The sequence below is a fragment of the Delphinapterus leucas genome, chromosome 10 (genome assembly GCF_059928025.1).
Source record: "Delphinapterus leucas isolate spDelLeu-1000000601 "Yukka" chromosome 10, BTC_Dleu_Yukka2, whole genome shotgun sequence".
Taxonomy (NCBI): Eukaryota; Metazoa; Chordata; class Mammalia; order Artiodactyla; family Monodontidae; genus Delphinapterus; species Delphinapterus leucas.
This window is the reverse complement of record NC_143138.1, coordinates 104,447,923-104,475,856: the sequence shown is the minus strand read 5'-3', so window position 1 is coordinate 104,475,856 and position 27,934 is coordinate 104,447,923. Positions and strand designations below refer to the sequence as shown.

At 58.6% G+C, this 27,934-nt stretch overlaps 1 protein-coding gene across 4 annotated transcripts; it reads right to left on the bottom strand.

The window, feature by feature from the left end:
• Window positions 1-370: 370 nt before the first annotated feature.
• Window positions 371-27,445, bottom strand: ZXDC (ZXD family zinc finger C). 4 transcript variants are annotated; one of them, XM_022562488.2, is made up of 11 exons: window positions 26,523-27,445; window positions 24,311-24,463; window positions 24,144-24,222; window positions 22,967-23,097; window positions 19,430-19,600; window positions 16,045-16,694; window positions 15,130-15,192; window positions 14,454-14,538; window positions 2,352-2,476; window positions 1,528-1,626; window positions 371-582 (listed from the first exon to the last, which is right to left on the bottom strand). In XM_022562488.2, exons 1-11 carry the CDS (start codon window positions 27,376-27,378, stop codon window positions 496-498), a joined length of 2,499 nt encoding a protein of 832 aa, XP_022418196.1. In that variant the 5' UTR covers window positions 27,379-27,445; the 3' UTR covers window positions 371-495. The 4 variants fall into 4 exon arrangements, with proteins under 4 accessions (XP_022418196.1, XP_022418198.1, XP_022418197.1 ...); XM_022562490.2 differs by having other exon boundaries at window positions 16,504-16,694; window positions 26,523-27,432; XM_022562489.2 differs by lacking the exon at window positions 1,528-1,626 and having other exon boundaries at window positions 26,523-27,431.
• Between the last annotated feature and the right edge of the window lie 489 nt (window positions 27,446-27,934).

Below are 27,934 nucleotides of genomic sequence, written 5' to 3'. Positions count from 1 at the left end.
ACCGCTGTCCAATTGCCATTAGACGTTACTACCCAAATACAGAACTCAAAATCATCACTTTAAAGGTTTAACTCTATATTTGGTCTGTGCAGGGGCTGCGACAGGGCCCGGGGGCCTCGTCACCCGTCACGTTCCCCTGACACCAGGCCACCTGGGCCACTAGACCCGGTGCCACCCCAGCTCAACCGCGACCCCCACCGAGGGCGGGGACAGCCTGTTCGCTCTCAGCCAGACGCTGCGCCGAGTGCTGAAGCCCCGTCACGGGCCACCGCGGAGGCTCCGTCCTCTTCCCTAGGCACGCAGCAAGCTCAGGCGGATGCAGGCTGCGTGCACAGCCGAGCGAGGAAAAAGGCACGCTCTGCCCTGAGAGGATGGTACGGCCCCAAACAGGTCCCTGATAAAACGTAAGAAAAACACTTGCGAAAATGTACCCGAAGTCTCTGAAGAACGAGGCCAGCCTTCCAAGTGGCGCCCTCGGCCCAGGCAGAGCTGGTTTCACTGCAGGGCCCACAGGCCGACCGTGCTGCCCGAGCTCCACATGTCCTCGGGCCCAGTGGCCCCTCCAGCTGCAGGGAGCACCTCCTGCGAAACCAAGCACAGTGGTGAGCTCAGCAACCGCAGCACAGCGCAGGCCCACACGCGCCCCTGGCCTCCCTTAGTTGAAAACGCTCGTTTTCCCCCTATGTTAAGCATATATTCCTTGAAGAAGAATTTTAGTATCAACAAAACTAAGCAAAGGTGAACTCAGTCCTCTGCTCTGCTCTGGGTTTCTTCAGAGATGGGACTGTCCTCCCTGACCTTTGACCCTCCCCACTCGCTCTGGGAGCGCCCCCCCACTCCCAGTCACGGTCACAAGCTGCCGTCCGCGGCATCAGTGCAGACGGGCTCCAGCGACGTGGCCGCACCACCACCACCCAGCCTGCCACCAGGGAACAGGCCACAGCGACCCCCTGCTCACTTGTACACGACCCTGAGATGAGGAACACCCGATGGATGGAGGGGATGGCCGTGAGGCCGTCCAGACGCTGTGACCGGTCGCACGCCCTCCAGTTCACCCCCACCCCGCGCTCCGTTCAACATTCACTTCTAACGTTACGGAAAATGTCGAACAGCCCAATTCGAATATAAGAAAACCAAAATTACTGTTTGTTTCTCACATAAACGTTTGAAATTGGATAAGCTACATCATTATTTTTTACCCAAATCTCAATTATCCACTGCCACCCATACTCAGCTTAGCCTATTTCCCCCACAGGCTAAAATCTGGCCCGCCCAACTTCCACAATTCTAAACGTATGACCCTTGAAGACCGTATTAAATTCCACCCCATCTACCGTGATGAGTGAATCCCAGCTGTATGCTCCACCTTTTATGTCTCGATCCCTTAGCCACCTCTTCCACAAAGTGGAAAAACACCCTGGCAACCCACCCAGCGAGTCCCATGCAAGGCCGCCTCAGGGAGACACCTCAGGAAGCCGGAAGCTTCACGAGTCTCAACAAACCCAAAGAGCAAAGAGGCATCCAGACCTGGAGGACGTAGACGGGCATGACAGCAAGCAGGGGTTGGGAGACAGGAGGCTGTGGGCCGGGCGCCAACGGGAAGACCACGTGCCCTGAGGGGTCATCCTGGGAAGGCAACCGCACACACGGCTCAGTCACCTTGGCCCGAGGAGTCCCGCTACCTTGAGACGCAGCAGAACCAGCGCACCCGCCTTCCAGGGGCGGCCTGAGGCCCAGCAGTGACCGGAGCCCTCCCCCAAGCCCAGCTCGAGGCCCAGCTGCATGGCCCCGCGGCCCGAGAGCCGAGTACACAGAGGTGCTCAAAGAGGCTGGATCAGAGCTGTACCTCCTCAGCGTTTAAACCTCTTCTCTCCCAAAACGCTTGCAAACCATCTTCCAGCCCCTGGAAAGCGAGGCTGAAGGTGACAGAGCCACAGAGGTGGGAGCAGCCGCAGCTGCAGGTCCGCAATGGCCCGGGCGCAGCCCAAGAGGTGGCCAGCCCTGCCCTGAGGGCCTCAGTGCGGCAGAGAAAGTAAGAGAGAAACAAGCTCAGCACCATTTTCCACACAGGCCACCTCCTCCGGGTGCATCCTGGCACAGCATGAGCACGCTGCCTTCACCCAGCCCCGTGAGGACAGAAGCCAAGTCCGGGGACCCGGCCGCACAAGGAGCCAGACGCACTGCCAGTTGTCTGCGGGTGCGGCCACGGGACCTCAGGCAGGAGCGGGATGGAGTGCAGAGGGCAGGCTGCAGGGGAGCTGGACACGGGGAATGCGTGGGGAAGTCTGGACACAGTGGAGTGACGGACAGGAGGGATGCAGGACGGGGCAGGACGGCTCACGGGCTCTTACCTGCAGCAGCTGGACCTGGACGCACGGCAGAGCCACGCCGGGCACTGCGAGGCTGCCCCACAGCCAGGCTCCCGGGCCGGCATGGACGTCACCTTCCCCTGTGCTCAGTGCGGGCCCCGCGGCTCCTGAAACACACAAGGCCCCCAGACTCACGGCTGCTCAGCCAGAGGGAAGAGGCCAAGACCAGGCCTCCGCTTGGAGCTGAGCAAGGCTCTCGTGTCTTCCGCAGAGACGGCTCAGGCCACGCCGTCCTCAAGGGTGGATTCCTCCTCACCCTCAAAGCCTGGGGCACGCAGGGTCCCTGACACACGGAGCATGACCAAGCTCACGGAAAAAGAAGGGAGGGAAGCCGGCTGCATCCCCCCCGCGCCCCCCTGCCGGCACCTCAGCACCTGCTAAATGGCTCTTTCTGTCCAGCTTCCTTCGCAAAAATCATCACTTTCTTGGTTTCATAACAACGTGCTTTTTAAAAAAATTAAGCACAAAGAAGAAAGAAAACATCCTAACACCCAGAAAGGGTTTTTCTGACACAGGAACCCTGGATTCAAGCCTGGTTCCACCACCAACTCTCCCTGACCCTGGACAGGTGAGCTGAGCTCTGGCCTGGGGCTCCCACTGCAGAGTGTGGGGAGGACGGACCACGTGGATGCGCTCAGGGTGCAGGACCGAGCCCAGCGCAGAGCGAGCACCCAGGGGTGGAGGCGCTGTCACTGCTGGGCAGACACAGGCATGGAACGGCTTCACAAAGACAACCTTACGGTGAGCAGCATAGCGGCATACAAGCTCACTTAATAGAAGCACCCAATTAAATGTTGTTGAATTAAGCAACGCCAAAAGAACAAGTGAGGCTGAACGACTTGCTACTTCCAGAAAACACGTCTTCAGGAAAACATCTAGTTGACCTCAAGTCAAAGATGAAAACCACGAGAGGCTGGCCGGCTATGTAGGTTCTGTCTCCCTTCTGCCGGGCACGGTTGGCTCTGCTGCCCGACGAGCCAGCCTGTGGGCCCCATCCCCGGGGTCTCACTGCCGACGCCCCTCCATGTGTGTCCTCTGGGTCCAGCCCCCGTTCTCCGCCTGCCCCAGGAGCCTGACGCCCCTGCTGCTCCCAGCAGGACTCACTCCCTCCCCTTCAACAGGGAGGAATTCGATGTCCCCCCTGTCCTCCGGGGGCCTGTGCTGTTCCAGCCACCTCTGGAATTTTACCTGAATCATCGTTATGCTTTGAAGTCTTTTATCACCCTCAGATATTTCCCCGCAATACAAATCTGTACATAAATTGAAATTTTACTTATTTTTAAAGTTTTCTTAAATATACTTTCTAGAAGTGAACATTCTTCATCTGAAAAAGTGAGTTACCATTGCAATTATCAGAAACGCAAACCCCGTCAAAATAAGACATTAAACTTTGATAATTATAAAATATTAAAAGGAAAATTACACTGAAAAATGCATCCAGAGGAGTGCACTGCCGGCCTGCTCCCAGGTGGCTCGGGTCTGCGTGAGCACTGAGACTGGTAAACATACATTTCTGCCAATTAAAAAAATGTCTTAATAAAATGCTCGTGTGCTTTAGTTTCATCCCAACTATTCAGCTGAAAATCCAGCTCATTTATGTTGGACGAAGCCCATGTAGCATGGTCAGCCTTACTCTGCTGAAGGGTCCGACTTCATTTTTTAATCCAAATGAACATATCAAGACATGCTTCAAAGAATATCATGAAACCACTATGGAGTTAAATTAAGGAAGGCACCAAATAATGCATCTTTTGAAGTCAGTTTTAAAAGCAGGCAAGATTTAAATGATGTATATCTAATATTCATCATGTAGTCATACAGCATAAAGATGAGATGAACCTGAGCCATTTCTCCTTATTTACGCGGCAGGGACTCAGTGCCAGCTGTGTGGGTCGCGCTCTAAGTTATCTGTGAAACGAGAGCTATGATCAAAGCTTTGCTTTCATTCATGAATGTGGGCACGTATGCTGCTCAACTAGGGGGAAATTGAGTAAAAATCACATGTACAAATCAGAAATAAACCCCACTAATTGTTTCTACACATCACGATTCCGCATTTCCTTCATACTTAACGGAAGATGGGTCCACACTGCTGAAAAGCGAGTAACTAGAATATCACTGTTAATAAGACCAAGCGAAGTCAGTTTTAACTACTGTATCAGCACACACCTAACCTGAAAGAAATCACAAAAGTCCTCTTTTCAACGTGTACCTTCAATCCAGTGTCTGGGAATCTGGTGACCCCACAGACCCCATGGCTACATTTACAGGAATCGCTGGCGTGAAGGGCTCTCTCTCGCCCGGGGCTCCCCGCCCCCATCCAGATTAACGACCGGGCCCGGGACAGGAGGCCCGCAGCCGAAAGCGGCCCTCGTGCGGGTGCCTGTGCCGCCCGGCCTTCCTGGACCCTCTTCTCCAGCAGCTCGACTCGCGGCAGCAGCGGGGGCTGGGAAGCTGAGGGTCTCCGGGGAAGAGCGCCCCCCACGGGCCCACCACACGCCCCAACTCCAAGCACCTCGACACGCGCCCCTGGGAGGCCTGCTGGAGGGTGGGCGGGCGAACTGGCCACATCCACAGTGTACAGGGCTCATCCCCGGACCAATCCACGGGGCCTGGCCGAGGGGCTCGGGAAGACCCTGGCCTGTTCCGCACTCTCCCGAGGGGCGTGGTGAGGCTGGTGTAGACACAGCGGGCGTCTGTGGAGGGAAAGGGGCAGGAGAGCCTGCAGTGGCCCCCGACTTGACGCTAGGAGAGAACGCATGGAGGCTGCGGCCCCCCAGGCCCCTCTCACACCCAAGACCCAGGCAGAGCACCGCTGTAGGCACCACGAGGAGGGGACCCTGACCCCCACGGAGCGGGCGTTGCCCAGACTCCCTGCTCGAGCCATCGCGGTGGGTGTTCTGTTACACGACCCCAAATGACAGACTGTGCCATCGGGTACTGTGTCGACACTCAAGGCGACCACAAATTAACCCCACGCCTGAGCATGACGGAGAAGTCTGTCTCTGCGGATGCCTGAAGGCACGTGGACGCAAACCGAGGGTCGCCACACGGAGCCCACGACGACCATGCAGCCCCGAGTCCTCACCAGTAAAAGATGCTGTGGCGCTAAACATAACGTGACTCATCTAATTAATAAGCCGATCAAAAGAAAAATCAAACTTCCTTTTCCACGGTGGAAATCCACAAACTCTTACCAGGCAGGTAATCTTCACACTGAACTGAGTATTCTCCACATTTATCCAAAATGCTGATCTGTGCTGGGTGACTTGAAGGGAGAGGAGAGTAAATCCAGCCAGCAGATACGCTTCCACTAAGCAGACCTCAAAAGACCACCCTCTTTGGGCCTCAGACGGCAGGGTGAGCTGGACTCCACACTGCACGCCGGACCCCTGGCCCATCCGTGAACTACGGGACCCCCAGCTGCCCTCCCAGGGCCCAGCGAGACCAGGTGAGGCCGGCAGCACAGACCCAGCTCGGACCACGTGCGCGCCCACCCCAGCTCCACCGCGAGGCCCTCGCAAGCACACCCCTGCGCCGCAGAACCTGCCCTCCACGCCCAGTGGGCGGGGGGACCACGTGGTCACTCCCCACTGGGGTTCCTCGTCGGAGCCACAGAACACAGCAAGGGACCGCTCCCTCCATTCCTGCAAGGAAGGAGATCCGACAGGACACAGCATGGACGCAGAGGCACTGGGGCTGAATTCACCGACGTGTTCAGTCCTACACAGCTGTCGAGAAGACGCGCTATAGAAATAGATCATTCACAAGGAGAGACATTCACGTTGTTAACAGGAAAGAGCAGAGTACTGTATCACTTCTTCCAGATAAGGATATACGTGCAGTTTATACACACGGAAAACGACCACCATCAAAACGAAGGACGTGGTCTCCCAGGGCGGTGGAGCACAGGCCAAGTAAGAAGCCACTTCCTTTCTCCCCGACTAAGCCAGCGTCACCAGAGCCACTCACCGGACCCCACGCTCTGCTCTGTGCCCAGTGTCCCACGGGCCAGCCCGCCTCAGGCCCCCAGGGCCCTCCCACCATTTCTCTTTCCTGAAGACGCACCAAGAGCCTCACCAAGTTCATCTTCCACAGGAACTGAAGCCTGACAGGGGGCTTCAAGTTCCTTTGGGATTTTCAAGGAACTGAATAAAAGATGTAAATCAACACTAGAGGCAGAGCGTTTCAAGCCAGGTATGGGGAGGCCCTGAGCAGGCCTCATCCAGGCCTGGCGTCCTTGTCACTGGGGGTCCCAAGACACCTTGTTACTGTTAATGCCATTATGAGTGAGATCCGTCTTTCGTTACTTTTTTTCGGATTATTCTAATAGAAAAGCTACGAATCTGATACTTGCAAGTTCATTGTGCAATGAGCTACCTATCCTTCCCTCTTATTTCTAATGACTGGAGTCAGGTCCCTTGGGTTTATAACCGTCATCGGAAAGCAATCACCACTTCTCCCTACGTACCCACCCTCCTCCAGACTTCCGCAGATGTGCCTAACGCCCCTGTGCTGTTGCCCGGCTGCCTCTTCCCCACTGTGATGGGAAACGACGCTGCCAGTCTGACTTGCTTACTAGGGAAGTCTTTCTGGTTCCTAAGGATGAAGGTTTTATGATTTTTAAAAATCAGCCATAAGGACTTCTGTCAACTGCCTTGTTCGGCATCGGTGAGTACACAACAGTGCCCACCCCGACCCCAACCCGAGAGAGGCCGTCATCCGGGCCGCGTGCTGGCTCCCCAGGAGCACCGCATCCGCCACACTCGCGGTTGGTGAGACACGGCCTTTCTGTGTGCGACATGGTGCCGCTAGGCCCCTGAAGACTTTGCAGCCCTGCACCGTGGGGTCCGTCCCCCTCAAGTTCCTACCCAGAAAATGGGGCATCAGTAGCCACGCCTCAGGCTGCCGTGAGGACGTGGAGAGGGAACGGGGTGTGGGGGAGCCCAGGACACAGGGCATAGGACCAGCCCTACGAGGAACTCTGTGGGACACCGGGCGGGACGGGGCACCCGTGTGCCAAAGCTCACGCTGCTAGCCGTGCACCAAGTACAGGCGTGTGTGTTTCCATGGACGTACAGACGAGCCCACACCCACACGCGCTGATGAGGGAGCAGGGGCACCCTGCCAACACCAAGGGGCCGAGGGGCCCTCAGCGAGGTCTGTGGTCACAGGAGCAGCTGCAACATCACTGCCCCTCAGAGGTGCTTCTCGCCGGGGGTCGGTCGGGGCCCAGTGGCACGCAGGGACGCTGTGGTGTGGCACCCAGCGGGGCTCCATGCAGGCAACAGGGACGTGGGTGACGGTGCACTAAAGCACAGCAGCACCTCAGGCGGGCACTGCCGCCCCAGAGTCCAGGAGGGGGACAGCACACAGGGCCAGAACCACGGCAGGGCCGCCCCGCAGGAACGGGCCAGGGAACACAGCGCGAGCGAGGTCCTGGTCCCCTCCTCCTGCCCCGCTCCCAGGACAGAAAGGCCAAGCTGGGCCCGCTGGGAAGGGCAAGGTGAGGACCCACCCAGAAAGGTGGATGGACCCGCAGAGCGAGCCAGGGCCGTGCACCGCGCAGGCAGGCCTGCCAGGCGCACAGCCAGCCAGGCCCAGGGCCGGTGGAGGGGGCGGTCTACGCGGACGGGAGTCCTCCGCCCAACCGCAAAGCCGGGGCCTGAAGCACACGCGGCCCTGCCCGCTGCTCTCCTTAATCTGCTCCCACGGCCGTACGGACGGTCTGTGAGCATGAACCGTGAGCGCCTGGCGAGACCCACAGCCTTCCCTGCACGCTCTCCAGTCCCGCGCCCACCCCCGCCCCGGGTCTGCGTCCTGCCTGGGTCGCAGGGTCCCCCGAGGCCCTCACGCACTCACGGAACGGGCAGAGCTGCCCTCGCCGCTAGTCAGAGGGTGTGCTCAGCGGCCCGGCCCCGCCGGCCCGGGGCACCCACACCGGCACCATGCTGACCTCGGTGGGGTACCCCAAGAAGCCCCTGCTCTCCTTGCCTGCGCCGTGTCCCTATGGCTTACTTTCACAAGGACAGGTGGAAGAATCCTTTAGAAAATACCACGTCCCTCTTCTAATCACGCTCTCACGGGAGCCCAGTTCTGACAGTGACCCAGAGGCCCCAGCAGCCTGGCCTCCTGCTGGCTCCGAACTCGTTCCCAAAACGCTCCCAGCCAGCTGCTCTGGACAAAGGGCCCGTGCTGAGCGCACCCTCCGGACCCGGGCCTCGCCAGAACGGCCCTTCACCCGCGCAAGCCCACACGGGGCCTCTGCCCTACACGAGCCTGCGAAGCCTCGTGGGCCGGCTCCTCGTGATGCCCACACCCCTCCTGACTTACTGTCTTCCTTGATTACTGTGATCGCAGGAGCCTCCTCCCCGCAGCGTCTCAGGCCAGTTCTGTCCGCCCCCCTTTCAGGTCCCGCCCACTTGGGAAATGTCCTCCTTGTGAAGGGCGCCTTCTCCACTGTCCTTCCTCCAAGCTGCGGCCACAAAGGGCACTCCTGCGGCTGAAACGGGGCACTTGGGTAACACCTCAGACCCATCACTTTCCGGGGATCCTTCGGGTTCTCTTATGAGTCAACGTCTATCCCCTCCCTGCAGGTCTCGCTCATTCCTCTCAGTTTATTTCAAGGGCCAGAAGCTCCGGGACAACACTGACACAAGGGGACGACGGCGGTGAGTCCAAGCAGGACGCCTTTGGTGACCCACCGTTAGGGTGGGGTTGGCTTCTGGCTACAGAACCTTCCTTCCATTCTTATTTCCATCAGGAACAGAAACCAATTTTTAGAATAAAGAGAGGATCTGTTGAGAAGACAGTACCGTTCCTCAGGGACCCTTCCCTGTGAGACCTGAGTAGCAGACTTCCTACCGCAATCACCTCAGGCTCCCTAACCCGCTGTGGGACAGCAGACCAAACGCGCTGCCGCACCCCAAGTGTGTTTTCTGGGGAGCGGTGTTCTATTTTCAGAAGTCACCATCCTGGAGACACCCAGGCCATGGGCGATTCCCGTTCCCACGGCCCCTTGGCAGGGCACCGACCGTGCCTCCACCAGGGGCAGACCCGCCCATAGCTCAGCCCCGGAAACACTCACTCCACTCCATCCACGGCGTCCAACCCCTGGTTTCTGAGTAATGATGATTTCTGTCTTCTTGGAAAACCACGCACCTTGTTGCAAGGACTCCAAACTTATAATCACGTAGTATAGAGGATTTCTATTTACTTTCCACTGAATCTGTGGAATTCACTTACGCTTCCCCTCTGTCCTTTGTAAAACTGCTCAGACAGATGTAGCAAATGGCAGCCCAGGAGCTGTACCCACTTAAGACCGCTCTGTTTGGCCCACACAGATTTTTTTTAAAATCTGAGTAGGTTTTCACACTTAAGTGTCAAAATCAGGATTTCTGACTCATCTTAATCTGTTCTGTTTCCGTCTTGAAAGACTCAGCCCCTCCTCCTTGTTCAAGAAGAAGGCGCCCTGCTCGGCGCACCCGCCCCTCCCACACAGAACAACCACCGCCAACCTTCCAGGGCCGCAGGCACTGCACCCGCCTCAGCCCAGCGCAGCCCCACGGGAACCCCTAGCACCTAGGGAACCCTCAGCCCTTCTGGAACCCCCAGCCCCTAGGGAACCCTCAGCCCCTCGGGAACCCCCAGCCCCTCGGGAACCCCCAGCACCTAGGGAACCCTCAGCCCCTCGGGAACCCTCAGCGGGTGCTCTTCCGCCTGTTTCACAGAGAAGGCTGGGGCCCGAGAGGCTGCCTGCTCAAGTTCACGCCACCACACGGCCACCTGCTCCTCCTGGAAGTCTCTAACCAGCTCCTATTTCTTCTTTCACCCAAGAGTTCTTACTAAGTTTTATTTTGTTTCCCAAGTGATTATTACTGTGTTTTACCACATTACGGTCAAAAACATGTAGTACCAAGCTGTTTTTTCCTAGACTTTGCTATGGTTTTCCTGACGCCTAATTTGTTCAGTTCAATTTATATAAATATTCCACTGTCATGGAGTAGCACCTATTACAACAACTTTACTAATCCCACTGTAAACATATTTTACATCTTTATTTTTTCTGCTTGTTCTGCAAATAATTAAATTAACAAATTCCAATACTGCTAGGTTTTTATCCAGTTCTCCTGGAGTTCCATCTGTGCTTACTTCATACTGTTCGCTACTGTAAGTTTTCATATAAATATTCATACAAACGGTCACAAGTCATGGTAAGACTGTCGATTATGTGTGAACAGCAACTAAAAATAGGAAAAGCCTTCTCTGTCCCAATTGTTTTTCTTTGAATTCTATGCTTCTGATATTAGTATTAACCCCTACTTTGTAACTTCTGTTTTGCTCTATCTTGTCTTAATTTTAACCTTCTAAATACTCCCGTCCACAATATGTCTCTTCTGGACATCGTGTGGTTGGGGTTTTGCTTTCTGTCTCAGTCAAAACAGTGGGGGAGTCCCACTCATTTACGTTTTCACTGTCACACAGACGTGTGTGTTCTGCCGGTTACACCTCCTCCAGTGGGCACCATGCTTTCCTCCCTGCAGAAAGGGCACAGCCGTTCACAGTTCTGAAGTCGGGTACATTTTTTTTTTAAAGCTTATTTTGCTAACTGTCAGCTTCAAGAATAAAAGTTTCTCTTTTACGTTGAGAAAATATTCTCGGTTTGAGGGGGGAACCTCAGCACTCAACAGCAACCCAATGGCAACAGTGTTGGATTTTAGACCCTATGTCCACTTTTCAAATCGTTCAGACTACGCATCCCCTAAGAACCAACGGGTGCGCTGCACTGAACCGCGGCGACACCGTGAAGCCACAGTGCTTACACGACTCGACTCCACCAGCAGTCCTGCGGCTGCAGCTTCTCTACTCTCGGACCTATTACACATCCCGAAACCCAGGAAGTCCCCAAACCCAGGTTTCTCCCAAGTTTGGTGCCAAAAAGAACGTAGCAGCAACACGCGACCCAAAAGCACGTGAAGACAGTTTACAGTCTTACTGACTCACTTAAGTGAATGCGTTTCACTAAAAAGCCAACACCAGAACTAGGCGTGGTGAGAAATACAGAATGTGTGTGCCACACTCCCACCCTAAAACGCAACACGCTCTGACTCCGAAGCACAGCAGCGTGGGCTCACGTGCACGAATCTGCTTCCCAGCACGCCCACCGGGCGTCCCGAGGCAGCAGCGCCCTGGGGCAACAGGCAGTGGCACAACCCGCACCCAGCGTGGGAACGGGCACCCTGAGAAGCGGCTGCTCCAGGGCTGGGCCTGGTGGTGCCAACAAGTGAGGGGAGTGCCTGGCAGGAGGGCATAAGAATCCAACCAAAAGAGCTGCCAGTGGCCAAATCGACACAGACAGTATCGATTACAACCCAGCACCAATGACATTACGCTGAAGGACAACGTCAGTGTCTTCGAGGCTGTACGATATAACTGACTGCACTGATAAGGGGAGAGAAGGGACAACTCTCCCTTCCAGAAAATTCTAATTAATACACGCACAGGCGGAGGGAAATGGAAAATCACCGTTAGACCACCACAGTGATGACAGCACAGGCCAAGCTGTCCTCAGATGCGGAACAAGCGGGCGGGTGAGGAGAACGGACCCGGCGCAGCGTGGGACCGGGCTAACCTCGCCCCGTGGCCCAGCCCCCGGGAAGGAGTCTCGAGGCCTCTGGAGCGCGCCATCTGGCAGACAGGCCCCTTCAGACAGTCTGACAATGTGACTCGGGGTGGCGGCCTTGGGCCACAGGGGCAGCTCGGCCTCCGGAGGGGGTGGGGCCGTCAGCACTGACCACAGCGCCAGGGACAGGGCGGCTGGTAGCTTCGCTGGGAGTGTCCTCTGCCTGCAGCCAACTGTACCGTGTGTCCCTTTGCTGCGATAATCCATAACCATGGGTTCTGAGCCCTTCTAGAGAATTCGTGAACCCAGAGAGTCACAGGGACCCCTTACACTTGCTGGAGGTGTGAGAGTGCGGTAATCCTGCAGGTCTGCACTCCAGCCCAAAGTAGCCACCTCCAAACAGACATTTATCACTACAAAGGGAAAAGCAGGGACTTCACCATGGAGGACACAGAGGACCCCACTTCAACCAAGGGGCCAATGTCAGCTTTGCCCCAATAAGTTTACTGCATGGACCCCGACAAGATGCAGGGACAAGGGCACCTCACTTTGGGCCCCCCAAAACACACAACCTTGGTCCAATCAAGAGAAAGCACCAGACAGACCCGAAGGGAGCGACGCCCTGGACTGAAGGGCCAGCATCTCGACGGGACCATCTGGAAGGTCGAGGAACAGACACAGAGGAAGAGGCCGAGGGGCTGACCCAGGACCCTGGGCAGAAGAGGGCCCTAGGGGACCATCACGTGCACGTGAGGTCCGAGCCCATCAGTGGCCCGTGGCCCCGGTCCTTCCCCAGCTTTGTGGACACACGTGATCTCGGACCACGTCCACACGAGGGAGGGTAGGTGAAGGGCACCACAACTGGGGACAACACACATGGAAGCGTGTTTCTGCAAGTCTAAAATGCCTCCAAAGTAAAGGGTCAGGGAAACACACAGCTGGCCCCGAGGGTTCTGGAAAGGGGCTGCGGGTCTCTATTTATCTTCCCCTACCTCCTGGCTGTTACGGGACACAAGAGGGCTTTCCAGGTCACGCGGGGCAAAGGTGAGCGAGGGTAAGCCTGCACACCCCAAGAAGCAGCTCTTCCCCCGCCGTCACGTGTGCAGGCTGCACACTGGCCAGGTTCCAGATTTCTATTTCCCTGGAAAGTCGATAGTCAATGAGCGTATAAAGTACCCTGACCACCCCTGGAGGATGCAAAGAAACCAGCTAGCTCCTTATTTTGAAAACTGATTAAGAGAAAAATGTAGACATTTCTGCTGACTTTCCTGTATGAGCAGAAGTGTTCTAGCTTGAAATGGGAAAGAGATCAGCGTCCTCCTGCAGCCCGATGATGAGCACTCCAGACCCGGGGCGTCCGCGGCTGGGCTGGCCGTCAGGGCCCCACAGACTCTAAGTCGAGTCAGAGCAAAGCCTCCAGCCAGAGCGCCTGGTTTACAGGAAACACGGAGACAGCGACCTGTTACCCTGAAGCGTGAGACCCGCCAACCTGACGGGGCAAACTGCCCGGCCTCCAGCGCACGCACGCACGCACACACACACGGGCGGGGCTCTGAGTGTGAAAGAGACCCCAGACATGCAACAACCAACAGGAAATACGGGCCTTACTTGGGTGATTAGAATAAACAGGCATAAAAGCATTCATGGCATCTGAAACGACTGAAAACCGGAACGCTGGCCGGATACTGACTTTAAGCAAACACGTACTGCTAACTCCTAAAGAGGTGATGACAGTGCCTGGAACGTTCTTAAGTGTCCTTGTATTTAAAAAGATAACGCTGAAATATTACAAAAACAATGAAAACAAAACTGTCTCTACAGATGCCGCCCCAGAGCAGCTCCACTTCCACGGAGCTGAGGCCCCGGCCCCTCACCAACTGTGCCCTCATGGACGCCGCCACCACCACCTGCCACCGCCATCTCTGAAGCCCCCCCCCCACAATAACCCCCCCCTCCCCACCCCGGCCTTCGGGAACCGCAGGGCTGGCCCTCCTCGGCACGAACGCTGACGGGGCCCACGCTCACCAGGGGGCACTATTTACCGCCCCAGAGAGGAGGGCGCTACCATGACGTGAAATAAGACACTGTCACATTAAGAAAAAGAAAATGTAAACTAGTATACTGCTAACCCTACATACCTTTCGATGTTTTAAAATATATTTTAGATAAATGTTTTTTATACAATGAAATCTACAAGATAACGTTATTTGAAGAATTCAGCGTCACCTTCACAAAAGGACTGACTCAGTTTCCCTTAAGCACTGTGCCCACTACCCCATTTTCAGGATGGACGGAGGAGGTCACAAACTAGCAGGTCCTGTCTAGTGTTTTTTCTTTAAATTCAAACAAGATGCCGACACTTTAAAATCAGAAGCGTTCCTGCACTGGGGATCCACAGCTCCACATGCCCCCTGGGGGGCTCCACGAGACGCGCCCGGCCCCCTCCCCGCACACAGCCTCACCTGTGTGGCTCCCAGCTCCTCTCTGCTTTTTTTCCTTGGCTAGTTGAATGGCTCGGGAATCAGTTCTTGCTGAGCCCCCGCCTTCCTGAGACCAAAGAAAAGCGTATCAGTCACGGGACCCAAACAGTAGAGGGAGGGGAGCGGGGGACCTACTGAGCGCGGAGTCTGCTTCCTGAACAGACCCCAGCAAAGGCTCAGAGAATCAAATACCACATCCAGTGACAGCGACAGCTGCACGGACTTTGAGTTGGAACCATATACGTGATTTTATTATCCAGAGAAGCAAAGTTTATTCCTTCAAAGTCTAAAACATACTAAAATATTTTACACAGAAAGTGAACTGCAGGCCACTCTGCTGTCTGACACACGGAACCAGTGTGTCCTCAGTGACCAGGACTCACTGACTGCGGCCCCTCCCCGGGTTCCAGGACGTGTCACACCACGTCCGCTGGGCCACCCCGGGGGCCCGGGCCGTGTGCCCCACGGAGGCTGCTCAGGGCAGCTGCTCCACTCGGGGTCCCACCCGGCAAAGCAGAGCGGTAAGTGCATCACTGAACTGGGGCGTTTTCCGAGGGACCTGACGTACGCACACGGGACTGGGAGCGCCGTAGCCCTGCGGACGCACTGCGAGGACACGGTGGAACCCCCATCCCCACAGAGAGAGGCTCGGGCGTACCTGCGGCCCCTTCACCACGCGCCTTCTGGGCTCACAGACGCCAGGCTGGCCCACGTCACACAGCTAGTGAGAGAACGGACAGGGTCAGGGTCAGGGTCAGGGTCAGTCTCGTGCTCCGCCGGCCCTCGGCCACTGCCGCATCCCTCACAGAGAACGCCGATTCAAAGGAGTAACTTCTCTTTATATCACGGTAAAATAAGATTTAACTTTCTGAATATAAACATCGCCATCACTTTTAACCTGCACCACAAAGAAAAACCTACTCGATCACTCCCACCTGAGGCTGAGGTAAGACGTTCTCTTAAGAATCTCTGATTAAATTACTTTAAATTATATTAAATGTATAACTGACATAAATATAGTTAAAATATATTAACTGCCAAGGCTCGCAATTGGAGAAGTGCTCTTATAACCCTCCAGAGACAAAGGCTCCCAGACCACTCCCTTTTTTTGTTGTTGTTAATTCAAATTAAAAATTTTTGCATGGTTTTAGTTTCCGTTAAGCCTTAAGAAACATTTGATGTCACAATTCCTCTTGGCCACGACTCCATCTGAGGATCTGCTATTACGTGATAAGCTCAAATGCAGAACGTTTCAACATTATGAAATACCTCAGCTTTTTTCAAGAAAAGACAAGTTATCACCAAATCACAGAACTCAAAAAGACCTTAGAAATCATGTAGCCAAAGCCCCTCATTTTAGAAATAAGTGAGAATTTAAGGCTCAGACACGTTAAGTGATTTGCTCAAGGTCATAAAAACCAGTCCGTTCCAGACTCGAGACTGGAGCTCAGATTTCCAGACTTGCAGGCGGGAGCTCCATCCTTTCGCAAACCCCTAAGAAACGTCTGCACGCAGATTAATCCAGAACACCGCACGACGGGTGTGAGACGTGACCGAACAGAGCGCTTCATACCAAGTAGAAGCCGCCGGTCCCCGCACCAAGTCCCTCGTCTTTCCGAGGTCCGAGCTCCTCTGCAGGGCTGGACTCCACAGGCCGCGGCGCCCCTCCGCTCCACGCCTGCTGTCTGACGGCGTTGGGCTCGGGGGCCGAGTCTGGCTCCACTTTGATGGGAACCAGCTGCTCCGGGGCACTGCTGTCTCCCTGGGGGCCGCTCGCAGAGGTCAAAGCCTGGGGGTCCCGACTCAAGCTCTTCACGGGCAGAGCCACCAGACAGCCCAGAGCCCCTGGGTCCACGGCCTGCACGTCACCTGCAGCGAGGCTGCCCTGCTGGAGAACCGTGGCTGCCGTCCCGAGGACGAGGGGCCTGCCCGGGCCCAGTGGGACGTCACTGTGGGCCACCAAGACCAGGGGGCCCATGGGCCCTGAGGCAGCCTGACTGGCAGGGAGGCCCCCCCCGAGAGAGGCGCTCACAGAAGTCACGTCGACAGTCAGGATCCCAGTGCGGAGCGCCTCGTCGGAGGTCCTGGGGGCACCACCGCTGTCGCCAGGCGTGTCGGAGAAAAGGACCGCCAGGTCCACACTGCTGAACTCACTCTGGCCGGGGCTGCTGAGGTCGCTGCTGGGCGCGAGCGCGCTTGGAGCTCCCAGCGGAGGGAAGACGTCTGAAAAGGAAGGAACACTCTGGTGACCTCAGGCCCTCAGAGACCAGGGAGCTCTGTATGTGCTCAAGACGTGAGCAGGCGGCCGCCGAGGGGACAAGGATGGTTCTTCCTGCCGCCGGTGCCTAGCCCTGCAGGCGACCACGCTCTGCAGCGAGGCACTGTGGGGTACACGCCCGGCGCCCTGTCCACGCTGCCCGGAGCCTCGAGCCCACAGGCATCTCCCCAGACGACGGGCGTGACCTGGGTCAACGACACTCCCCAAAGTCACACCGCCCAGAGACGGAAGAGGCAAGACTCAAACCCAAGTCCTACTGGCTTCACACCCTGAGCTCACTCCACCACGAGCAGCCACCCCAGGAGACCAAGCACCCTCACGGAGCAGACACCTGCAGGCCTCAGGCCACGCTGAACCCTGGCTCCCTGACATTCCTGGCATCAGCTATGTGGGTCCACGTCCCATCCAGCTCTCTGCCCACTTCGCGACAAGCAGCTTCTCCAGAACGAGAGGGCGCAAGGGCAGGGACGGACAGTGGGGAAAATCTGGCCTGCCGGCCCGCCTGCCTCTGGGCTGGAGCAGGGCGCCCCCAGGGAGCTGCGGAGAGCGCATGTCAGACACCGCACTCTGCAGGCCTGGCCGTGGCCTCCTGGACGGAGCTGCTCCGTTTCCAGGCTCCACTGCCCCCACTGCCGCGGGTCCCAGCGTCTGTGCCCCTCAGCGGCAGACACAGGGCCTGGCCCTCAACGAGCCGCCCTCGTTCACTTCATTGCTGCCGCAGCGCAGCGCTCTCCCAATACTTGATTATTTGTGTTCAATTAAGATTGTAAGTAATCAGACTACCCTTGGGAGAATACTGAACACCAACATACTGTAAAGAAGCTTCAATGAATGTTCAAGTTGAGGGTTCACACACAAGAACACCCAATCACCCAAATCCCAGGGCTCACCAGGCACCAAGCAAACAGGAAACGGAAGCACAAAGAACTCGGGCACAGCTGCCAAACGAGGCCTTGACTGCCCCCCTCCTGCGGCTTCCGACACCCAGGCCCGGCCAGAGGGAAAGGCGCTCCCAGGCCTGGCACCACCCCTCCCTCCCAACCCTGAGCTAATCCCAAGCTCACACCGTCCAGCTGTGGACCCCACGTCAAAGTGCCTATGATGCTTCTTCTGTGAACCTATGAAGAATCTACTCTAGACGCCATCCCCCCAAAAGTAAATAAACGACACCCAAATTCAGAATCTCTCATCTGCAGCTGTCATGCTTCAAAGTTTAAGAACCGGGTCGATCTGTCACTGCTTCAATCACCTAGCACCAAGGAACATTCTGGAAGGGCAGTGACTCTGAAGTAATCAAAACTGGAAACATGTCTCTTTTTCAAAAGTTTCCTTGATAACCCTGATGATTCAGCTCCCTATGAAAAAATCAGTAATAATCTAGGCAAACAGATACCAGCGTGCTCATAAATTTCCTATCAGCATTTTGCTGATTCCACAAATATTTACTGGAGACCTGCCAACGTGCAAGGGCCAACATTCAAAAATCATTAAACAAACATTTATACAGAGCATCCAGCATCAGGCCACACCACGACCTCACTCCAGCACTTCCTTGCCAACGTGAGCCCCACCTGGGACCGATGTGAGGGGGACCCGCGCAGCCAGTTCAGGGCCTGGCACAGTCCGTCCACAATAAACAGATGCTCCCAGGTACCTATTTATCAGGAGGCAAGCCTGGGGCCCCGTCACACACCCGACACGAGACCACGTCACATCGTAAACGCCAGGCCTGGGACACACACCCCTGATCTCCTACCTGACACGAGACCACGTCAGATCATAAATGCCAGGCCTGGGCCACCCCCCAGTCACCTACCCCACGCAAGACCACGTCAGATCATAAATGTGGGGCTTGGGATGCACCCCAGTCACCTACCCGACAAGAGACCGTGCCACATCGTAAACGCCAGGCCTGGGACACACACCCCTGATCACCTACCTGACACGAGACCATGTCACAGCATAAGTGCAGGGCCTGGGACCACACGCCCCCATCACCTACCCAACACGTGCTTCACATACTGGTGCCCCTCCCAGGATCACAGCAGGGAAGTGGCCATGCCTGAGGCTGGGCAGGTCCGGCACAAAGGTGGCACCGAGCAGGGCCTGGCAGCACCTGCTCAGGTAGCTACAGCTAGGACCTCACCCTCCAGGCCCTGCCAGGAGCAGCAGGCCTGCCGGGCCACAGAGCATGGTGCTGGGACGGCTCTAGGGAGAGGCAGCCGCCGGGCCACCCAGACCCTCAGGCCCGCCCAGGGGCCGGTGCACGGGGCGGGATTCTCAGTCCCAGGCCCCCAGGTAGCAGGACGGCCAGGTCCGTGTGCCCAGAGTCGCCCCTCTGGGCTCGTCGTGGTTCGCGCTCTGCCCCCAGAACGTCCAGGAACAGCTCTGTCCTGTCTCCAAGGACTCTCCCAGGCACTGGGGTGGACAGGAGGAGCTGAAGGAGTCGGACGCAATGGGGGGCAGGCTTGGAATACAGGACGAGGTCACAGGGAGAGACTCAGAAGGCCAGGCTACGAGGGCCAACCCCATGGAAGCCCTCAGAGACGAGGGCAGGTGACAGGGTCAGAGGCGGGAAGCGGCAGAAGAGAGGCCACGGGGCCATGCAGCGTGGCAGCTGCGGTCCCTGCCACGCGTCCCGTGGACTCTGGGCGCCCTCGGGGCCGTGCGCGGGGCCGACCTGGGTGCCGGTGGTGCTGCCTGATCACGTGGGCCTTCACGCTGTGCTTGGAGGCAAAGAGCCTGTGGCAGCTGGACACCGGACACCTGCTCTTCGCAGCGGCCACGTCCTGCAGGTGCTTCTTGGAGTGAATGTAGAGGCTGCTCCGTGCGGAGAACCTGGCACAGCACCCTGGGCAGAGAGAGGGACGCGTGTTAGCCTGAGGGTCCCCGTCCCGGCAGCACCCAGACAGGGCACGTCCCCGCTCTGCCCCCGGCAAGCGCCCTCAGGCAGCATCACGAGGAAGCCTGAAGTCCTGCATCGGCCGCAGACAGGACACGTGACCTGCACAAGCAGGCTGACCGCCTCCATTAAGCTGCTACTGGAAGAAAACCTGCGACTCCGTGACATCTGGGGCTGGAGACCACCCCAGAGACCCGCCACTTCCTCTCATTACGCCCCTGAGAAGCTGTTGCCCAGATGGGCCGAGCAGATGGCCGGGAATCAGAGGCAGGAGGGGAGCCCGGAGTTGGCCCTGCCCAAGTCCGCAGAGCAGACACACACCCGGGGCAGAGGGAAACAGGCAGGCCCAGAGATACAGCCACCCTCCTTCACGCCTCGACGTCCCACTGCTGGAGCTCGGCACGGCGGGGTCACGGGAGGGAAGAGGGGTTCCTGACGGCCACAAGCTCGTCACCTGGTAGGGACACATAAGCAGCCAGCTGTCCTAACACAGGCGGAATAAAGCCCGGGGTCAGGCCACCCAGCGTTCCGGGAGCAGAGGAGAGCGCCCCCGCGAGGAGGGAAGGTCTCAGGAGATAGGTCACGTCTGAGGTGCCGGGCGGCGTGGCTACCACAGCAAGGAGGTGCGGCCAAGGGGCTGCCAGGCCAGGCTGTGGGGAGCTGCAGGACCGGCCCCACCCGTGTACGGCCGTCTCGACCCCCTCTGTAAAGCGGGGCCTCCACGGTACTCACGACGCCCAGGAAGGACGCCACGGCGCTATCACGCTACAGCATGTCAGGGAAGGAGACGGGGTCGCTGGGGGCTGGAGGAGGGCTACTGCAGGAAAAGAGGCTACGCAGAGAGGATACGGCCACGGCAGTAAGGGCTCTGCTACCCCTGAGAGCAGTTCTGAACTGATTTCGTTTTCAAACAAAACTTCACGCCCGTTTGCCAGGTCAGGCTCAGGTCAGGCTCAGGACAGGGCACTTGGGAAACACAAGAGAGAAGAGACATCTCTGGTCTTGCCCCCGGGGGCCCTGTCGCCACACGTGCTCCACACCCCCTCCCAGCTGGGACCCTCACAGAGACTTCCAGGCTTATCGCACGGCCTTCCCGAGGGCGGGGTCGACCACCACAGGGACGTCATCATGCTGCTGCCAGCAGAGAGTTTCTACTTGTAGAGATACTTGCGAATTCGACAGGGAACAACGCAGGTATCATTTTAATTTGTATTTCCTTTGACGATCAGAAGTAGGACCATTTTTTCATGTGCGTCAACGACTACGTTTTCCTAATTACGACATAATCTATTGAGACTTGTGCCACTGCTTTACAAATTAAGGATATTCACACACAGCCCCACGCATTTCTACCACGTTACCACCCCGCCAGGGGAAGGGCAGAAGCAACTTGTCAAAGACAGACTTCCCTCCAAACCCCAGCTCGTCAGGAGTCTGCCCAGCTCGCACCCACATTCCGTGGGCTCCACGGCAGGCTGGAGGCCCAGAGAAGCCCCCCAGGCACACGCCGCCCTCAGCCCGCCCCCGTCCACGCTCGCTGCCGTGCTGCACTCCCCATCCTCTCCTCCTCCGGCTACTACTATGGGAACGGCGGGGAGTGGCGGCTTCTTAACTTTTTATTAAGAATGTTCCGAACACCTACAAAACCAGAGAAAATGGTGAAATCACCCAGATTCCAGAACTGTCAGCTCTCAGCAAGTGTGGCAAAGGGTCCTGCGGGGCCTCCGCCAGCCCGCCCTCACCGCCACACCCTTGACCAAGCGCTGCCGGTCACCCTGTGTCAGACCAGCGCAGAGCTCTCAAGGATGCACGTACCAAAAGGAAACTCCTCCCTCCTCCGTCGCCAGCCCTGCCCCTCCCTCTTTGCCTCAACCGCCTCAAGAAGGAGGGGAGCCTCGCCCGGCCCACCCGCCGCCGCCATCGCCGCAGGGGTTAGGGCGCCCCCCAAGGTCTCGCCAGCCGCCCGCGGCCCCTCAGCTCCTGGCACCGGCCCACTGGCCTCCTTTCCCAAACCTGGTGTTCTCTTGGCCCAGTGCCCACCTGGCCCCTCGCGTCCTCCTCGTCCTCCTCAGGCCCCTCCCGGGGCGCCCGCTGTTGCCCACCCGCACGCGGGGCAGTTCCCAGGGCTCGACCTGCCGGCAGCGGCAGGTTACTGATGTCCTCTCGGCCCTTAATTAAACTCCCTGACCAGCTGGGCCCCCACCAGCCCCACTGGACAGAAGCAGAGAAGAAGCAGAGAAGAAGCAGGGCTGGGAGCCGCACGCAGGCGCCTTCGTGGCACCTGTCCCGCCCCCAGCCCGCTTCTCAGGCCCCAGCAGCACCTGCCCCGCCTCCCGAGCATCTGTCAGCAACGTCCGCGGGCACCTGGAACGCGGCGCGTCCGCACCCACCTCCTGCCTGTGCCCCGCGTCCCCGTCTCAACTGAGACGCTGACCCAGCCGCCACGCCCTCCACAGCACCCGCTCCTGAACCCTCGCCAGGCACCATGCATTCTAACTGCCGCCTCTGCCGTCTACGCCGTCCCTGCCTTCCCAGCGCCTGCCCAGGCACCGGCCCATCTGCCCAGGACCCCAGACTCAGCCTAAACCTCCACTGTGGCCCCATCACCCCGCCTAGAGCCCTCAGCCTGCTGCCCACACCGGCCCTTCTGCCTCCACCGCCCCTGCCTACTGGGAGCCACTCCCCCACCCCAAGAACCCTCTGGGTGACCTCCTCTGTGCACCAAGCACCCTGCACGTCAGCTGTGTGCCTGTGGCCCCAACCGGAGCCCTGGGGAGAGGCGGGCCTGTGCGTGATTAGGCCACCTGGGCTCCATTCCAGAAACTGCTCAGCTGCAAGTGGGTCTTTGGCATCCCCTTCTCCAGGTGAGGAAACTGAAGCCCAGAGAGCCTTGCCTGAGGTCACTGATTCGGGGGGGTGGAGCCAGTGTTCAACTTCACACCCCAAGGGACCCGGCCCGCCGTCCCAGAATCGTGCCTCTAAAACGCCAGCCTGGCTTCACCGCTGTCCAGTCACAGCGTGAGGAGCCACGGCTGAGTCCGAGACACGTGCCACGTGCCGAAATGGGCTTTCTTCACATGTTCCTTCAGTGGATCCTCACAACCGTCCAACCCAGAGGGGACTCAGCAGAGCGCCCCCCGCAGGGCCCAGTCCCGCGGCCTCACTCTGAATCTGCTCTTTCCGACACACTGCTCCCAAGACCCGGCCACCGGCTAAAACCAGCCGAGCCCACCTCACAGTGCAGCCGACACGACGCACCTCGAAGCAACTTCCACGCATAGCGTCCAGGCGGCCGTGGGGCCGGCTCACACCTACCTTCCACGGGACACGCGAAGGGCTTGGTGCCCAGGTGGGTGACGCTGTGGCCCTTGAGGTGCTCGGCCCTGGTGAACGACTTCCCGCAGCCCTCGACGGGGCAGGGGAAGCGGCGGTCCTCGTCGTGCTTCCTGCGGGACACAGAGCAACAGGCAGTGACCACTCACAACCAGAGTGCTCCATTCAGGAGGAGCAGCCTCCCAGAGACCCTGACGAAGCCACCTCCCCCCCTCAGCAACCCCGCTCCTACACAGGCTGTCCACACTGCAGGGGACATCACCTCACGTACACACAGTCTTTCTCTAAGTAGACACCTCAGATCCCAACTGTGCAAGTACAGACAAACCACCCAACCTCTCTGGCTCCCAATGCAAAACAGGAGAACAAGGGGCTTCCCTGGTGGTACAGCGGTTAAGAATCTGCCTGCCGATGCAGGGGACATGGGTTCAATCCCTGGTCTGGGAAGATCCCACAGGCCGCGGAGCAACTAAGCCCATGCGCCACAACTACTGAGCCTGTGCTCTAGAGCCCGCGAGCAACAACTTCTGAGCCCACGGGCTTCAACTACTGAAGCCTGCGCACCTAGAGCCCGTGCTTGGCAACAAGAGAAGCCACCACAAAGAGAAGGCCACGCACCACAATGAGAAGCCCCCGCTCGTCGCAACTAGAGAAAGCCTGCCCGCAGCAATGAAGACCCAACGCAGCCAAAGATAAAATAAATAAAAATAAATAAATGTATAAAACAAAACGAAACAAAAACAGGAGAACAAGAGCTTCAGTGTCACAGCTGCTGAGAGGCCGAACAAGGGACACGGGCCAGGCGCCGAGTGTCACCTGCACAGAGGCCCAGTCCTCCAAAGCGTCATCACCGCCGCGGGAAGTTTGTAAAGACACGACGAAGGCTTAGTCTATAACCTTAATTTTTTTTTAATATCAAATTGCATATTAAGTATACGAGTTAAACTTAAAAACAAGTACACACAGAAAACACTGACTTTGGGGGATCAGATTCTGTGTGGTTTTCTTCTTATAAGGTTTCTGAATTTTCCAAGTTATTCACGTTGGTTTGTTTTTTATAGCTTAAAGAAATCCAAAGATTATTCCACCCACTGGCTTCTACTAACAAACAACTCACCTGTTTCCAAAACTGACAGTTCAACCAAAATGTAGAGATTACCTTTTGTGCCTCAGGAGTTTAGACATGCTGGTGAAGGTCCAGCCACAGCTGTCAGAATCACAGATAAAAGGTCTTTCGCCTTAGAAAGGAAAAAAAATCACACCACGTGATTACAAACGTGAGCTGCGCCGGCGGCAGATGGGGTCCAGGCGCCCCCGGCTTCTTACCTGTATGGCTTCTCAGGTGGATCTTCAGACGACAGGCTTTGTCATACTGTTTGCTGCATCCAGGGAAGGAGCAAGAAAAGAGTTCCTGTTCCCTGAAGTGGGCCCGGTTATGGGAGAACAGAGCGCTCACTGTGATGAACGTCTTCTCACAGCCTGAACAGAGAAAACACAAACCCTGCTCACTGGCGTGACGAGAATCACACAACACGGCTAACCCAGTCACCACCCCAGGGCGCTGCGTGCACTGGGGCAGATGCGGAGGACGACGACTGGGGAGCATCTCCAGACAGTGAGAACCTTCGCAGCGAAAGTAGGGGTGGCTCAGGGCAGCCCACGGGTGCACACAGGCCACCTGTCCCCATGTGACCGGGAGACACAGCACCAGATCAAGAGAAAGTCCTCCAGCACAGCCGTGCGCCCAGTTCTGTAGCTCAGACCCTGTGGACACGGTGGGAACTCAACTGCCCAGGTCGCCCATGTGAGACCAGAAACCCAACGAGAGAAATCAGAGACTAAGGAACAAGATTCCGCCTGGTCGGGCTGAGCTTGGAAGGGCTGCAAACGACTGCAGTAACACCTGAGACTTTTTCACCTGTGGGAGTGAGGCCGCATCCCCCACCCTCGTAAACGTCCCCCAGACGTCCTTGGCGGCTGGCAGCCCGGCCTCTGGCAGCGCGCTTCTCTCTCCCTTTGGTCCATTCCCTCGGGGTTCCCTGATCTGTCAAGGGTCACTGGGGTCATCTTCGCTCACATGGCCTTTTTCCACCACCTGCATCGTCAACCCCGGCTGAGCCACCAGACTTTGCACGTCACTAGTTCTCCTTTGACACAAAGGTTCAGTGCTCAAACAGGGCAGAAGACACGAGGCTACGAGATGCTGGCCAGGCGTCTCCGCTGCAGCGCTTCTCAGAGCCTTTACGGTGCTGCCAGGTGCGCACAGCACTCTGCGGGACAGCCCAGGGAGCCCCACTTTTCACAGCGACACTTAACTGGGAAACGCCCATCTTCCTAAATGCCTTACAAGCCTCCTCTCGGGCACAAATGTGTCTGTGCCCAGCAGCCCCAGCCATTCCTTACTTCGGGCCTTGGTGTCTTCTCACACTCCGTCAGGGAGGTCTGAACAGGCTGAGTCAGTCTCTGGCTCAGCAAGAAGCACCCTCCCCCAACCGACAGTGAAGCCTCCTGGCCCAGCTCTGCAATCCCTCCCACTGGAGCCTCCTCAGCGCCCCACTGCGTCTACCTGGGTCACCCCTCAGGACCCTCCGGTCTGGAACATTCACGCAGCTTCACTGGTCCCTCTCCTGCTCCCGCCCACCTCAAACCAACACCCCGCGTACCATTCACCTCAAAACCCCCAGGGTGACCTCGTGCCCAGAAGCAGGCTGGACCCCTGGTCCTCCTGGTACTATGCTCAGAAGGATGCCCCTGAGCTTTTTACTAGAGAGCGGCCCGCAGACCGCCGCCAGATTCCGAATGCAGGACCAAGCGTTCGGAATCAGTGGCCTACAGCCATGCTCTCCACGGAGACGGGGTGCACAGGACAGGACAGGGCACGCGGGAAGAAAACACGGGAACCTGGTAACGTGAATTTTCTTCCGCCCTTTCAAAATCCCACATGTGAGTGCGCTTCATAACATACATTCTAAGGAGCGCACTCCGCGTCCATGACGCATCAACAGGGTCGCCGGGCACACACTCGCGCTTCTCTTTTAAGGAAGGGCACCTGGGAGGCCCTCGGGCACCCTGCCCCCAGCCCGCCCCACTGCCCCCATTCCCTGCCTTGGCTCTGCAGCGTGGCCCCCGCACCGCAGCCCCTCCTTCCCAGGCGGGAACCTTCTCTCGTGAAGACACACACTCCCCGCGAGAGCAGCTAGAGCTGCCTATCCCGGTAGAGAGTTCAGGGCACTCACAGCGGAGAAAGACCCCTCCGCCCACAGCATCCACCTGCCCAGAGTCTCTCCGTCTGAAAATAAGGACGACTTTCAGAACTTTACGCAACTGTGAAGCCCGAAGGAAACAACGCTTTCAACGTCACAATAGTGGATGCACCGCACCTCCGCGATCATCCCCTCGGCGCCTTAAGGCCTCGCCTGGGCCGCGTGGCCCTGCGTCCCTGCAGCCCGGGGCACGCGCCTACACGCCGGACGGAGCTTTTCTAAGTGACGAGACCTGCCTCAAACTCCCGTCTCCGGGCCCCGCCGGCGCCGCTCACCGGGAAAGTCGCACTTGTAGGGCCGCTCGGGCTCGAAGTGGCTGCGCTGGTGCGAGCTGAGCTTGGCGTGCGTGGGGAAGCGCTCGGCGCACACCTCGCACTTAAACAGGCTCTCCTGCTCGTGGCCCTTCATGTGCGCCCTGAGGTTGTACACGGTGGTGAACTTCTTGCCGCAGCCGCCCACCGGGCAGCCGAAAGGCCGCAGCTTGTCGTGCGACTGCAAATGCCGCTTGAGCTTGTACGACGTGGTGAAGGCCCAGCCGCAGCCGTCCAGCGGGCACTTGAAGGGCCGCCGGCCCTGGCCGCCGCCGTGCGTCAGCAGGTGCACCTGGAGCTGGTGCTTCTTGGCGAAGGCGAGCGCGCACTGCGGCTCGGGGCAGCGGTAGCCGGGGCCGGCGGACGCGCGGCGGGCCCCTGCCGGGCTGGCGGCCTCCTGGCCGGGCGGCGGACGCCGGGACGGCGCGGCCAGCGCGAGGACGCCACGCTCCAGGTGCACCAGCAGGTCCTGGCCTCCGGCGACCCGGGGGCCCACGAGAGGCGCGGCGCCGGGGACCTGCGCAGGGCGGCCGGCCGGGCTCGCGGCGGCGCCGGGCTGGGGCTCGGTCTCCCGCCGCCCCGGGGCTTCGGCCGCGCCGCGCGCCACTTCCAGCAGCACCACGAAGGAGTCGCCGCCGCCGGGGCCCGCCGGCCGGGCCTCCCCGCGCCGCGCCCCCTGCGCGCCGTCCTCTGGGTCCCGCAGCAGCAGCAGCCGGCGGTGCGCTGAGCCCGGGGTTCTGCGGGTCCGGCCGGGGCCGCCGCCGAGCTGGGGTCCGCGTGGGGCCGGGGCCGCAGCGGCGAGCCGCGCCGGCGCGTCCATCTTGGGCCGCTGCGCGTCCAGCCACCGCCTCGCCGGAAACGCCACCCCATACGCACGCACGAGGAGCGCGACGCCGTGCGCTACGCACGCGAGTCGGCGCCAAAGCCCGGCGCGGAGTGCGGCCCGGCGCGCGCCGGAGCCGGCCCGAGGCGCGCGTGCGCGGAGCGGCAGGCGGGGCGCGGGGCCTGCCGGGCCGCGTGACGTCAGGGCTCCGCGCGGTGGGCGGTGCAGGGTGGGTCGCTAGAGGCTGGGGTTACGCCCCCGGCCGGGTCGCGCGGCGGAACCGGCGGAACCGTGGGTCGGGGGCGGTCCGGCGGCTGGTAGCTCCGAGCGGTCCTGCCGCCTCGGTGAGCGCTGCCTCGCATCTCGTCCCCGCCCGGACCGACCGCGCCTCACCCGCGCGTTCCGGGACGATGACCCCGCGGCTGCCGTGCCCCCGCCCCCGGTCAGTCCTCCGCCGGCCGCGCCCGTGATCTAACAAAGCGCAGGTCCGGCTGCGCCCCCTCCCCGAGCGGCCCCGCTTTGTCCTTCCTCCCCACACCGGACCCCCGCCCCG